At 39.4% G+C, this 14685-nt stretch overlaps 1 protein-coding gene across 1 annotated transcript; it reads left to right on the forward strand.

The window, feature by feature from the left end:
- Positions 1 to 5311: 5311 nt before the first annotated feature.
- On the forward strand, positions 5312 to 14662 carry gusb (glucuronidase, beta). The gene is made up of 12 exons (XM_026372366.1): positions 5312 to 5563; positions 6262 to 6447; positions 6630 to 6811; positions 7099 to 7241; positions 7438 to 7625; positions 8967 to 9119; positions 9248 to 9426; positions 10956 to 11102; positions 11582 to 11666; positions 12413 to 12589; positions 12917 to 13052; positions 13329 to 14662. Exons 1-12 carry the CDS (start codon positions 5348 to 5350, stop codon positions 13478 to 13480), a joined length of 1944 nt encoding a protein of 647 aa, XP_026228151.1. The 5' UTR covers positions 5312 to 5347; the 3' UTR covers positions 13481 to 14662.
- The last annotated feature ends 23 nt before the right edge of the window (positions 14663 to 14685 follow it).

Genomic DNA, 14685 nt, shown 5'->3' on the forward strand with positions numbered 1-14685 from the left:
CGTCCTCTGCTATGCAGTCTAAGCAGAGGGTAAGAAGTAAGAAAAAAGGCGTGCCGCAACCTGTCTCAATGACCGGTTTCACCTTGCAACACATGTTCACTGGGGACAACGTGTTGTGCAAGCAGAGAGCCAAAAGAAGGTTCACTGCTTCTGCTGCCTTCTGCTCCAACTACAATCGGACAGCGAGATAGTAGAGTAGAGTGGCACAGTGAAAAACATTGTAAATTACATTTTATTTCACAAAATCTTGCACAACCTAATCAAACAGTAAATTTATCTCTCAAAACTGAAACGAGATATTGTGAGGTCAGATCATTCATAGCAGAACTTCACTGTAGCAAAGCAATTGATGAAGTGGAAAGCAGGACTTTGTTTGCTTCAGTGGGAGGGAGAGTGAGGCTGTGCATGATCTATGGCACCAGTGGTGGTGGTTTTCCATGGCAGCAGATGTTCTGCAGAAGCAGGTGCACAGGGGTGAAAAGCCCAGATGGAAAAAAACAATAATCTATTTATTTGCTACTTTAAGGAGAAAAGTGAAGGTAAATGTTCATCTCACAGCATCATTTCTGATTCCTGACATGACAATAGGACAATAGGCAGCTCTTTGGACAAATGCAGCTCCTTGACAACTCTGTTAAGTAAATTGGTTTTTGTAGGTTCACATGTAGAATGAAAATGAACAACTACTCAAACTAAATAAAATATATATGTACAACATTTACATTACTCATTCATATGTTGAGCTTTGAATATGAATATGAATTTCATCAGTGAGAACTGATGGGAGGCCAGTGGCAAATCCAAAAAACCAGGAGATACAAGAAACCAATACAACCACACTGTGACTGTGAGCATAAAAACCCAAAGCAGCAAACTAAATAAAGAGAATCAACACAAGGCAATAACAGACATGCATGTGTTGCAGTAGAGAAGGACAATACATGGAATAAGTGATGAGAAAGGAGGCCAAGAAACACTAGAGAAATAGAGGGAAATCATATTGTACGCTGCAAGTGGAGGAAAGGGAGACAGCAGAGAAGAAAGAAGAGAAGGTCATTATCAGCAGCTGAAGCTCAAAAGAAGTCAGATAACAGATAAAGAGAGCGTGACCTTTAAACAATAAAAGTTGACTCGACAGGCTTCGAAGAATATGGGATGTGAAGAGAGAGATCAGGGACAGAAGTAATAATAATAACCTCTGGACGGAAACATCCAGAAATGAGAACTGAAAATGTCAAAAATTGTAAACTGGGTAGGAACAAACCGAAAGGTGAACCATGTTCATACTGCGATGGATTAATGAGGCCTTCAGAGTCGACTGTCAATAGATCAGATATCAATACCTTAGTTTTTACCACTGGAGCTAACAGACATAGACATACTGAGTGAAGGAGATTGGGTGAACTGAACTGAGCAGTGCATAAATCAATAGCACAGAAGAATTAAGTCTTGTGGGGGTGCTGAGGTCAATCCCAGCTGTCCTTGTGAGTGAAAGAATTTGTATTAACTAAGACTGCACAAGATACAGATTAAGATTAAAGCAACAAACACACTGTAGAGCATAAAAGATGATAGTATCACTGACACTGAATGTACAGTACTGGTTACATGTTGGACTTTGTGCAGACTTCATACTGTGTGCTATGTAATATCTGCAGGTTGTGTTCACTCACATGTTTTCAACAGAGGGTAACTTCATTTACAGTACTGAGCAGGGGGAGCTATTCAGAGCTGAGGCTGATACTACTCCTCCCAGTGTTTCCTTCACTACAGATATAGTGGTAACACGAGAGCAGCACGACCGTGAAAAGCATATCAGCAAATATTCTGGCTTTGGGGATTTGTGTCCCCCTTTATTCTCTCTTTCTTCCTCCCTCGTGCTTATCAATAATGCATGAATGAACACCCTTTCAGTTTTTAGTGCAGACTAAGTTTTATTTTTATTTTTTGCTGACTAACTGGTTTATTCCTTAAAACAACTAGAAAGTTTAAATGCAGGTAGAATGTGAAAAAAACTACTGCTTAAAAATGAAATGAATAGACGAAGTCCAGCAACCCTCCTAAAACAGTTTGTATTCTGACATCATCAATGAACTCCTCTGCAAAGTAATGTGCATTGGACGTGATTCGTGTCTGCTTTGGTTTTTTAATCAAGGTTATGACTTCTTTTGTAACCAACAGCTCCACTGAGCCGTATGTGTGTGTGTTTGTTGGCTTTTGATAAGGAGTCTAAGCACTGGCACAAGCACAAAGAGCACTACCTGTAGCTGCAAAGCGAGAGGAGCCTGTAGTTGGAAGTCATGTGGAATGACTCGTGAAGCATACTGGGATCAAGCTGTGCCACTAGAGCTTCACCAAATTCAGCATGGATGCCTCAAAATGTCCTCTAGGCCCAGGCTTGGCTGAACTTGATTTTTACCACCATATTATGAAATTTAAGAAGAGGTACAGTGTGCTGGACAAGACTTCGCTGACATTGGTTAGTCAAAAGATGAAAGGATGGTTTATAGCACCAAAAATAAATTAAAAGACATTATATTTTGCAACATCCCATTTTAAATGGTGGGAAAATAACTTGGGACAGGATGTTAACTCTGAACTCACCATTAACCTTGCATTAATTCAAGGCCAATGGCAGCATTATAGAGCACTTTCTTATAAATCTGTCTAATTGGTGCTTTAGATACACAGTAAATTCAGATTTGATTATGTTTTTCTGCATTAGTTTGTCATAAAATGTGATCTGATCTTCATCCAAGTCAAGAGTATTAACATATATAGTGTGCCTGAAATAATACCACAAGAAAATCTGGTCTTTTATGTCTTTATTGACAACAACCATAAATTGAACAGATGACATGTTAATGACAAATTGATGTAGTGAAACTATGAAATTCAAAAAGGCTCTCATACTTTTTCTGGTCACTTTATATCTCTGGACCAAAGCAAAAGATTCTGATTTAGTAAGAAGGGATGAAGAAGGACATAATGTTTTAGGGAAAGATGTTGTTCTTACTTCTTACTGTGATGGGTGGTTTTACATATTTTAAAGAACAATTCAAAACATCCTAACAGCTGACTTTTACAGGTGTGAAGCCACAGTCATGGGCTGGATTACCAAACCACCGTAACAGGCCCTTCGGAGCCCCATATTCTTTGTGTATCAAAGCACTCATATGTGAAATACCTCTTGCGCTGCTTATTTATTACCTTTCTTTGTTTGAAACTGTGACATTCTTGAACAAAGATGTGTTTATATCAACACCAACAGGGGGATCACAGATGAAGTATTTGCCCCAGGCCGATCGCTATGTGAATCAGTCCATGCTCAGACTCACTTCAAGGAAGTGAGAGGACACACTGGGGGCGTGGAGGTGTCACTAGATATAACTAACTCTCCTGTGCTGGTGCTGTGACTTGCCTCTGACATTGATGCACGCGTGTCTGCCGCCCTCTACTGTCATTCACCTAGTGGTACAGTACAGTGTAAATAGGGGAGAACACCTAAGATGCACATGGATTTCATACTTAAAGATTGTGTCACATGAACACAAATAATACCTGGAGGTTTTGACATCATATAAATATACTGTAGATCTCAGCTTTGCTGTACCCGTGTCATTGAACTCTTAAGTTACATCCTAAGTCCATCAAAGGAACAAGAACACAGCCACAGTGTATAATTTTCTTGCTGCTTTCACACAGACACAAGATATAAGTACATACAGTTGCCTCTTTTATTTCACAGTTTCACATGTTGATGTGGCATGTGGTGATGCAATGACAAAGGTGACCAAAGTATTACAGGAAAGGAAAGTTAAAAAGTTTAAAAAGCTACCTCATATTCTCTGACAGTAATCTGCAACATTTTACACTGTAAAAGGTTATATTCCCTAAAGTTAATATTCAAATTAATAAAGTTGTTGTTTTTTTTGTTGTTGTTTTTTGCTGTAGAAGGAACATAATAGTAAAATAAACAATATTATTTACCACTTCATATCCAGTTTAGTCTCCGTTCATAGGCCTTTGAAAATATACAGTAATTTAATGTAGTGTATGTAAAAAAAGACTTAATTATAATACCATAGAGTATCAGAGTATCAGAGTATTAGAGTGATTTGTGAGCCCTTCAATTCCTATTACTTTCTTCAAGTCCTGGACTTTGACTTTTTTTTTAATGTCCAGTATAAAAGTGACTTCTGAGCAGTAGAGCAATTTATTTTTCTTTTCTCCAATTGTTAATTTTTCACTTGTTTCTCCTATTCTTCTGGAAATGATTGTAGAAATGTGTGTCTATGTTCACATAAAATGGAAAAATATTTCATAGAAAGTTACTCTTTAATTCAGTAGTGTGTTTACCTTGCACCTCTCCTTTTTCCCACTGTTACTTTTAGCTTAGTGAAGCAGAGTCTGCTTATGCAGAAGGGAAAATGTTTTTAAAATGTTTAACACAGGCTTTGGAAGTGTTGGACAGATGTACATTTATATTTACATTTACATTTAGTCATTTAGACCCCATGGGTCGTGTACTCCGTCAGGTAGGGTCTGATCTTTCTGACGTTGTGGAGGGCATATCTACACAACCTAGCGACTGCAGGGATGTGTTCAGTCAAGGTCAGCTGGTCATCAATGATGACCCCCCGGTTTCTGGCTGACTTAGTAGGGACAATCACCACCGATCCAATGTTAACGCTGATGTTGTGTTGAGTTGAAGGTCTGGCAGGGAAGACTAGAAGTTCAGTTTTGGGAATGTTAGTGTTGAAGGTGTCTTTTTCTCATCCAGGCAGAGATGTCAGAGAGACAGGCAGAGATTTAAGACGAGACAGTTGACAGTCATCCGGCGGACAGGACAGGAAGAGCTGTCCTTTCCGCCGGATGATGAAATTCTCTAATAGGATGGTTTTTTATTGAATGTAGGCTATTATTAATTAAAAAAAAAAATCATACCAGAAAACAATGTTTTACAGTAGATGTCCTCGTTTGTAAAAGTGGAACGGTTTGAATGTAATTTTGGAGATTTATGCTGTATTTGATCAACTTTGTTAGTGAATCTAACAGAAAAGCTTGTGTAGAAGGATAACTTGGCCCAGTTGAGTTCAGTCTGCTCTGTTTGCTGAACCATCGATCCCTGACTGATGTTATTGTTGGTTTCTGTCCCACGTGTCCCCTGATCATTGACCTGCTGCAGGTCAACTTTCCCCTACTGTGAAGGGTCGGCGGTGGGCGGGGCGAGGGCCGGGCTGTGGGCGGGGCGAGTCACCGGGCAGCGCGTTGGTCACGTGACCGACTCATGTGATTGAACAGGGAACAAAAGCCGCGCAGTCCGTTTCCGGGTTGACGCTGAAACATGTTTGCAGCCGGAAGCGGAGGGCTGCTCCGTGCTCTGTGCCTGTTTGCGGTGTTTGACGCCGCATGTCTCCTGAACAGCGGCATGCTCTACCCCCAGGAGTCCTCCTCCAGAGAAGTGAAGGACCTGAGCGGGCTGTGGGACTTCAGGGCTGACACGTCCCCGAACAGGCACCAGGGCTTCGAGAGGTCATGGTTCAAGAGTCGGCTGGCTCAGGTGAGAGGGACGGTAGCTGGTACATGAAGCAGCTCATCTCAGTTAGTTCGACAGCTGAGGAAACCCCCAAAACTTAATCCGAAACGTATCTGACAGTAATGCAAACATTTCACACTGTAAAAGGCCATATTCCCTAAAAATAATATAAAAGTGAATAGACTATAAAACACAATGAAGGGCAGAATTGTTGCCTTGCTTCTCTTCTTCATGCCTCTTTACTGCAGAAACAACACAGGAGATTAAAAACACCCAGAAGAACATTAAAGTACATTAAAGTGTGCAGAAACCTGCTGCTTAGTGTCCCAGATGTTTGTGGACCATAGTTGATCAAAACTGTGAATAAGATCATAGCCTTGGGAAATATGTTGTAATAACTATGTAGACAGGACTTAATTACGATACTGTAGGAGGCTGTGTGATTTGTGAGCTCTTAAAGGCTGCTTTTTCACATCTTGGACTTTGACTTGTACATGTACACTACATTGAGTAGAGCGATACATTGTTCTCCTCTTTAACGTCTTTAACCAGTATTTCACTAGAAAAAGCATGTCCAACAGGAATATATCTCGGGTTGGGAGACAGCCATCGCCCCAGAAGCAAAATGCAGATCATGTGTAAAACAGTCCTTACTATCTGCTTGTTATTATCATGGTGTTATTGGTTGTTTTTTTTTCTCTTCTCTTTCTCTCTTTCTCTAGACTGGTCCAGTGATGGAAATGCCGGTTCCTGCAAGCTACAATGATATCACACAGGACCCCGCACTGAGGGACTTCGTTGGCTGGGTGTGGTACGAGCGAGAGGTTGTGGTGCCTGCCCGCTGGGTTGATGACAAGGAAATAAGAGTGGTTCTCAGAGTGGGAAGTGCTCACTATTATTCAGTGGTGGTGAGTAACACTTGTATCCTCCAAAACAGCCCCAACACATGATGGCTTAAAGACTGTTGATTACTAAAACACAAGCTAATACTAATCTTTCCTGGTCTTCAACACACAGTCATTCCCTTTATACAGAGCTACTAAATTAGCGAGATGAGGCTTCTTCAGAATCACTGTCTTTACCTTTGCAGTGGGTGAATGGGGTGAAAGTGACAGAACACGAGGGCGGCCATCTTCCTTTTGAGGCCGAGATAGGCAGCATAATCCGCGAAGACCCAAATGTGCCTTGCAGGATCACCATCGCTGTCAACAACACTCTGAATCTGACAACTCTACCTCCAGGAACCATCCAGTATATGAAAGACCGCACAATGTAACCTCATTTTTCTAGTCTGAAATCAACAACACTGACTTAATTATCTATCTATCTGTCTATCTACTTATTTATCTATAACAATTCAGCACTTCAACTGTATTTTGTGCTTAAAATGTCGTCAGTGACATTTTAGCATTTATAACGTAACTAAAGTGAGATTTCTCTCTGATGCTTTGGTTCAATTGAGTATTTTGTACTTTTTTCTTTATTCAGAAGATCTTACCTTTTCTAGTATTGCAAAATATTTGTCAGAATTTATAATAAGAAAAATGTAATTGCAACAGGTATCCCGATGGATTTTTTGTCCAAAACTACCAGTTTGATTTCTTCAACTATGCGGGGATACATCGCCCCGTACTGCTCTACACTACTCCAAAGGCGTATGTGGATGACATCAGTGTAGTGACTGACTTCCTGGATAATACTGGTAAATAAATTCAGCAAAATAAAATTGCATTCAGTTTTAAACCCTCACCTGCATCAAAGCATTTGTAAAAAAGAAATAGAGATTATTTATAAAAATCATAGCATGAACCAGCCTTACACATAACAACAGCTTTCTTAATAGTTTCTCTACAGTTTATGTGGGTTTTTTTGAAATTGCTGTGTCCCCTGTGTTTTAGGTCTGGTCCAATATGATATCTCAGTCAAAAATGCTGCTACATCCTCCCTGAAGGTGACGTTGATGGACAAAGATGGATACAGTGTGGCCTCGTCCAAGGAGCCATCTGGACTGCTCAAAGTGGTAGATGTCCATCTGTGGTGGCCATATTTGATGGACGAGAAACCGGGTTATCTCTATTCTTTGGAGGTGAGACAACATGTTCACATGTACATCTCTTACTAACTCTTTGCACAAAGTATCCCATACAGGTCTCTTTTTTTTTTTTTAAATGGAAAAATCTGAAGTGTAATTGGCAAAATAATTACTTGCAGTCAGTTGTTTCAAAATGGCTCTATGTCAACCAGCTGCTTATATATTAATCCATGAGTGATGAGTTGTATATTACATGACTACTGAATGCATCCACACATACATAGCTGAAATAGTTGGGGTTGCCTTGGTCTTGCTCAATGGCACCACAAGCACTGCTTTTTCACTTGCCCCACCCAGATTTGTATCCTGGCAGCACAGGGATTGCTCACTTCTTTGCTACTGCCCACACTGTTAACCCAAAATGCATAACCAATTTACACATTTATACATTTTGTTGTACACTGACAAGTAAAAGTATGTGAACCTTTTGGAAATTTATGGTTCTCTGCATTAGTTTGTCATAAAATGTGATCTGATCTCCATCTAAGTCAAGAGTATTAACAAATATAATGTGACTAAAATAATACCACAAAAAAAAGACCTTTCATGTCTACATTTAGAATCTCAAAGTGCTAGTGTAAAAAATATGTGAACCCTTTGAATAATGACCTCAAAAGTCAGGCGTTAGCATACCTCTTGTTTGGAATTTGTTTGGACATGTGGACTAGAGCTACTTTGACAGACAAAAAACACTTAGACTTTTAGACTTTGCTCTGCACAAGAAGAATATGCTTTTCAGAGGATCTACGTTCAACAACTTTTGATTTACATAAAGGTGGAAAGGGTTACAAAGTGATGTCAGATACTTTAGAAATTTACCAGTCTACAGTTAGACAAACAATCTACAAATGGAGACACTCTGAGACAGTGGTTACTCTACCAAGAAGTGGGTGTACAGTCAAAATGACCCCAAGAGCACAACAAACACTCATCAGTGAGGTAAAGTATAAGTTAGAACCAAGACATAGAAGATAACGTGCATTTGACAAGCGTCTCTGAAAGCAGAATAGGCGTGTTCTCAGGAAAACATAAAGAAGTTTCTACATCTTGTTGCTTGATTACAACAACTTCATTTATCACATAAAGCAAATTCATCGTGAATAAGCATGTGTTTTGTTCCCTTATTACAAAGTGTTACCAGATAACTTGATGTGTGATACATTTTCAGACATTGTGCAACATTTGAAGTTGTCTAACATAAGGCTTGATTATAAACTGAATCTGACAAATTATATAGGAACTTACTGACTAATAAACATTTTGTTCATAACTTGTTTTTCTTCAGCTCTACTCTTCAGTTTGTTTCATACAAGGTGTTTAACTTTTAACATCCAGGTTCGCCTAGTGGAAGCTTATAAGGGATCAGCATATGACGATGTGTACACTCTGCCCATTGGCATCCGCACTGTTAAAGTTACCAGCAACAAGTTCCTCATCAACAACAAGCCTTTCTATTTCCACGGTGTCAATAAACATGAGGACTCTGATGTGAGTACCACTAGAGGGAAGCAAAACCAAAATGTCTGATGAGTAGCTATAACACTGCCATGATAATAGTATACTGGAAGAAGTGGATCCAGCTCAGTAATCTGATCCTCTGTTTTCTTATGCTGTAGATTCGAGGTAAAGGCTTCGACTGGCCCCTTATTGTCAAGGACTTCAACTTAATAAAGTGGTTGGGGGCCAACTCGTTCCGCACCAGCCACTACCCGTATGCTGAGGAGATCCTGCAGATGTGTGACCGCCATGGCATCGTGGTGATAGATGAAAGTCCAGGGGTCGGCATCAAAGACATGTAAGTGTCAAACCTGTGACTTTTGAGAATGCAGGATGGTCAACAGTTTAAATACTGTTCGCCACAGTTCATAAGGACAAAGCACAGACTTATGTGTTATCTGCTGGTGAATGAGAGCAACAACATATAAAATATGTAGAAACTTCGAACCCCCCTCTGTATCTGCACTTCAGATGACTTTGTTTTTCTTGCAGTTCATAAGGACAAAGCACAGACTTATGTGTTATCTGCTGGTGAATGAGAGCAACAAGATATAAAATATGTAGAAACTTCAGTGTGTGTAAGTTTGCACGGTCCCACACTGTTACAGGTTATCTTCAGCGATCTGGCTACTCTAAGTTGTAGGCTGAACACAACCTCTTACAAAACAGTTTCCATCCTACATCATGGAAGTTTATGCAGTTAAATCAAAAGTAGAGAGAAAACAGCACAACAAAGAATCAAATCATTATACATGCCAGAAACCTGGGGGTGATCATTGATGATCGACTGAGTTTTACCAACCACATCTCCTCTGTCTCAAGGGCATGCAGATTTGCCCTTTTTCAACAGAAAGCTCCTACCTTTCGGATTATACAAGACAACTCATTGTGCAGGTTCTGGTCATATCATGACTTGACTACTGCAATGTCTTACTGTTGGGGTCGCCAGCGTACATCATCATGCAGGTCTACAATCCGTCGCGCTCACTTTTTTGGACTACACTTAAAACCTTAAAAGAATTTTGCATTTATACCCATGTAACTGAAGCAGTTCCTTCCAGAACACTTTACTTTATAGTCCTTCTCCTTGGCTTAGATAATTGCTTGCTTTGTACCTCACTTGTAAGTCGCTAAAAGTAAATGTATACAGCTCAACATACAATCAGGAACTGCAGATTTCTGGAGAAAACTAAAAAAAGAAGGCCCAGCTCTCCTTGTAACTCACACAATACCTGCTAAATTTCAACAGAAATATTTATCTCAGCACCACTCAGCACAAGCAAGCATGGTATTCACTTGTGTTAAGATGAATATTTAAAGGACAGGTTTACATCTTTCAAGCTCAGAACTATCAATACAACACAAAAAGTCAATATCTATGGAAGGTAACAGCTCAGGCTCTCAAAGCCCCACATCATATGCAGCTCAATATTACATTTTTGCACGGACTGTGGGTTTTGTCTCGATCTCTTCCAATTGATTTGTGTTAGCGAGATGAATCAGTATGATAACAACCAGTAACTCGTTTAATAAACAAGGTGCATATGTGTGGTCAGTATTATTTTAAGGAAGAAAGGGGAAAAAATGTGAACCTGTTCTTTCAGCCAGTGTCAGGAATTCAAGGGGATGTGAATACGTGAAACAATTTGTTCTTTTAATCTGTTATTGACAAGCAGGACGTTTTCTGAGATGAGTCTTCACTGCTGTTACACACAGGTGCTAATAAGTGTTAGCTTTGTCTTGTGGGCTGTTGTATGATGGGTGGATCTGGTATGTGTTGTCTGTCAACTCTGTGTGTGCCATGTCTTTTGTGCCTTGCTAATCTAGTCGTAGTTATGGAAACGCCTCTCTCGCCCATCACCTGGATGTCATGGATGAGCTTGTACGTCGGGACAAGAACCATCCCTCTGTGGTCATGTGGTCTGTAGCCAATGAGCCTGCTTCAGAGATGTCCCCTGCTGAAAACTATTTCAAGTAAGTTTTTTTACATGAACTACAGCATACACATTCATACTGTTTTTCTCATAATCCATGTCAAGATCTGTGATACCAGGACGAGAAAAATGTAAAGCATTTGTAAACTAACTATATGAGTGTCTGCAGGAGAGATAATCGTTTGTTTATCAGTCACAGGCATATGCCTTATCTCCGAAGTGTGGTATGCTAATGTAAGAGTAGTCGTGAAGCCGCTCAGAACGAAAACAGCTGGAGCTCAACAGCAGCCTGAGGCTTCAAGGAGAAAAACAAGACAGACATATAATTCACCTGCCATAGGCAGTGTGTGTGTGTGTGTGTGTGTGTGTGTACAACAAAGTGTACATGTAACTAAAGACCAGCTGCGAGCATTGTGTGGCTTGTTGTGATTATTCTTCATCATATGACTGTGATGTATCTGATTTCTGGATAAACCCCCCTCTGTATCTGCACTTCAGATGACTTTGTTTTTCTTGCAGAACTGTGATTCAACATACCAAAGCTTTGGACCCCACACGGCCTGTCACCTTTGTCACAGACAGTAACTTTGAGAGGGACAGGGGGGTGAGTTTTTACTCTACTTATATAGGAGATTAACTATTTGCCAGGTTTAGAAGTTGACACTTTCCATGTCCGGTCAATTATATCACGATTTTTATTAGATTTTAATTTCTTTAGTTGATAAGAAAAACCCCTTAAAATATTATTCTTGCTTACTTTTTAACCTCCTGCAATGATGTACAAGTGTTCTCCAGCGAAGACTTCACATGCAGAAAACATTTTCACAAAAAAGGTTCTAAAATATACTTTTGTGCCTGATAGTGCAACACATCAGATGATCACAAAGGATTTAACGTTTTCTTATGCTGCAGATAAGTGCCTGATGAAAAATATGGGAGTGAGAGGTTTTATCTGTTGATATTCTGAAGCTCTTGTTGACTGACTTGTTGCCCGAGGTCACAACACATCTGAGAATTTTTTGCATTCCTGTGCAGTGAGGGGTTCTGCTGAAGGTGTTGTTTGTAACTTGAAGGTTCTGTTTCTGCCGCTGACAATCTACAACCATTCTTTCAGGAAACCACCCTGTAGTTTGTACTAAAAAGATGAAGAAAACCTTGGCCTCTGTGCAGTGGAAATAATGCAAGTTTTTTTTACCTCACAACAGATCACTGGATCTACTAGGAAATTCCTTGTGTGTAAATGAATGATTAAACAAACATACAGGAAGTTGAGGTTATTGTCAGAGCCTTTATCACTATTAAAAAATGAATCAAACTCTATATGTCTAAGTTGTATTTGATTTTGTCCAGGCTCCCTTTGTGGATGTGATTTGTGTGAACAGTTACTTCTCCTGGTACCATGATCCAGGCCACTTGGAGGTCATCCCCATCCAGCTCAAGACTCAGTTTGAGAACTGGTATGGAAAGTACAAGAAGCCCATCATCCAGAGCGAATATGGAGCAGATGTAGTGCCGGGGCTTCACAATGTGAGCTTTCACACTCTTACTCTTTAAATGACTTGACTTTTTAATATGCAGTAGCAAGAAGGTTTGTTCACCATTTGGTTTCATGGTAGTACTACAAGGTTTTTATGGTTTATTATTTTAGGCACATTGTATTTGTTAACACTCTTTACTTGAGATGAAGATTTGTATTTATTTACACTTTTTACATTTCGTGACAAATTAATGCAGGAAACCATAAAATTCCAGTTCACATACTTTTTCTTGCCACTGTATGTGTGTGTTTGTGTGTGTGAGAGTTTTGTTAGTAGATGTAGAAATGTTAATAAAATTTATTTTCCCTCTCTTCAGGATCCACCTGTGATGTTTACTGAGGAGTACCAGAAGGAGGTCCTGCGGAACTACCACCGTGTGTTTGATGAGAAGAGGAAGCAGTATGTTGTTGGTGAACTCATCTGGAACTTTGCTGACTTTATGACTTCACAAGGTACTACAGCTGCAGATCACACTACAGGTAGACTGAGCAGAATGCTGATGTTAGAATATTGCAGGCACATATTAACATATTAACCAGATTTCTTTACATTCTATAACATTTGTCAAACATGAGAAAAACCTAGTTTTAAGTTTACAAATTTCTAATTGTTATATTCTCCTTAGAAAAGTCTTATCCATCAGTCAATCTTCACAGTCACCTGACAGTTAGACTTCTCTGTTTCTGCATCCCGTGCTTTGCTGAGGTTCTCGTGTCTTGTGTCTGCAGGTGCGCTCCGTGTGGTAGGAAACAAGAAGGGCATTTTCACCAGACAACGACAGCCCAAATCAGCAGCATTCGTCCTGAGGGACAGGTACTGGAGACTGGCAAATGGCACCGGAAGACTACCTCCTTGGACCAAATACCCCTGCTCATTCTGACACCTGCCAGTGTCAGGGCATCCATAACAGGACAGACTTGATCCCATGGAGGCACAATGCCCTGTGAAAAAGTGCTAGTTAAAATTCAGTCAGCTTGTTATATATGATTGAGCATTTCCTTTGAAACTATTTTAGTATGTTTGCGCAAGATCAAACCACCATGACAACACAATTTAGCTGTGCTAATCTTGTGATCTGCATTGAACTAAACCACCAATCAGGATTTCTCCTGCTATCTGCATCATTTAGCGTGTATGGGTTATTTTTTATTTTTAGTAAGAATTTCTGCTAATCAATAAGTGCAATAACTTTTTAATAACAAGAATGAGTGTTTTGTTGCTGTTAGGAGTGAGAGATTTTATTCACTTTTTACAGGAATATTCTGATACAGATATGTGAGGTGGCACCTCTTAGTTGCTGTCATAAAGGTCAGATAAAACCCTAATCAGTGCGTCATCAGTAATTAGCTCTAACCTTTCCTCCTCAGGAAATGGGAGTTCAACTGGTAGAGAAAGCACATTACAGAGACAGGATAAGAATCTAACTCTAACTAACTCCTGGGTTCTGCTTTTGTATATTTTTATCACACATATTCTCTACTTACACCTTAGATTAGTGTTTTAGGAGTTTGACTTGGCTGTGATGGAAATTGTTTTAAAGAAATGTAAGTCTTTGAAATCTGTGTTTTACACAGACATGTTTTTTTTTTACTTAAAGTACTTTAATGTTACTGTGAACTACAATGTGTAGTCTAATGACAAATGGGCTTTATTTTTATATATGCAAATCAGATCAAATAAACTCTCCATTTGAATCAACATATTAAAGAGAAACTGTATTTAATTAGTAGTAGTTACTGGTGATGAGGAAAAAAAAACTTTTTCAACATTATTCTAGATGAAGATTTTAAAGTCTACTTAAGTGGTTGAGTGGTTTAAATAAGACACCTAAAGGGTTAAGAGACATGCTAGTTGTTGACAGTGGTATGACTGCAATTAGACTTTTCACTATCAGCGGCTCTGCTCGTGTGCTCAACATACGATTGACCTTTGTCTTACAGCAAACCCTGAATATTCTGACTCAGCATTAGTTAAATAGACCAGAGTTGGGAGTGTTCTTATTTACGTTTTGCTGTGGACATGTATTGAACATTTTGTGACAAGCAATAAAACTTAATTTTTAGAGATCTTCTCCTTTTCTTTAAT

This window comes from Anabas testudineus, chromosome 14, assembly GCF_900324465.2.
Source record: "Anabas testudineus chromosome 14, fAnaTes1.2, whole genome shotgun sequence".
NCBI classification, from domain to species: Eukaryota; Metazoa; Chordata; class Actinopteri; order Anabantiformes; family Anabantidae; genus Anabas; species Anabas testudineus.

Bases quoted from the DNA above. Each gene is read 5' to 3' on its own strand.
- gusb (XM_026372366.1), top strand. From the start codon at position 5,348: ATGTTTGCAGCCGGAAGCGGAGGGCTGCTCCGTGCTCTGTGCCTGTTT. The intron at 12,590-12,916 runs GTGAGCTTTCAC...CCCTCTCTTCAG, and splicing joins TAGTGCCGGGGCTTCACAAT to GATCCACCTGTGATGTTTAC. The intron at 13,053-13,328 runs GTACTACAGCTG...TTGTGTCTGCAG, and splicing joins TGACTTTATGACTTCACAAG to GTGCGCTCCGTGTGGTAGGA.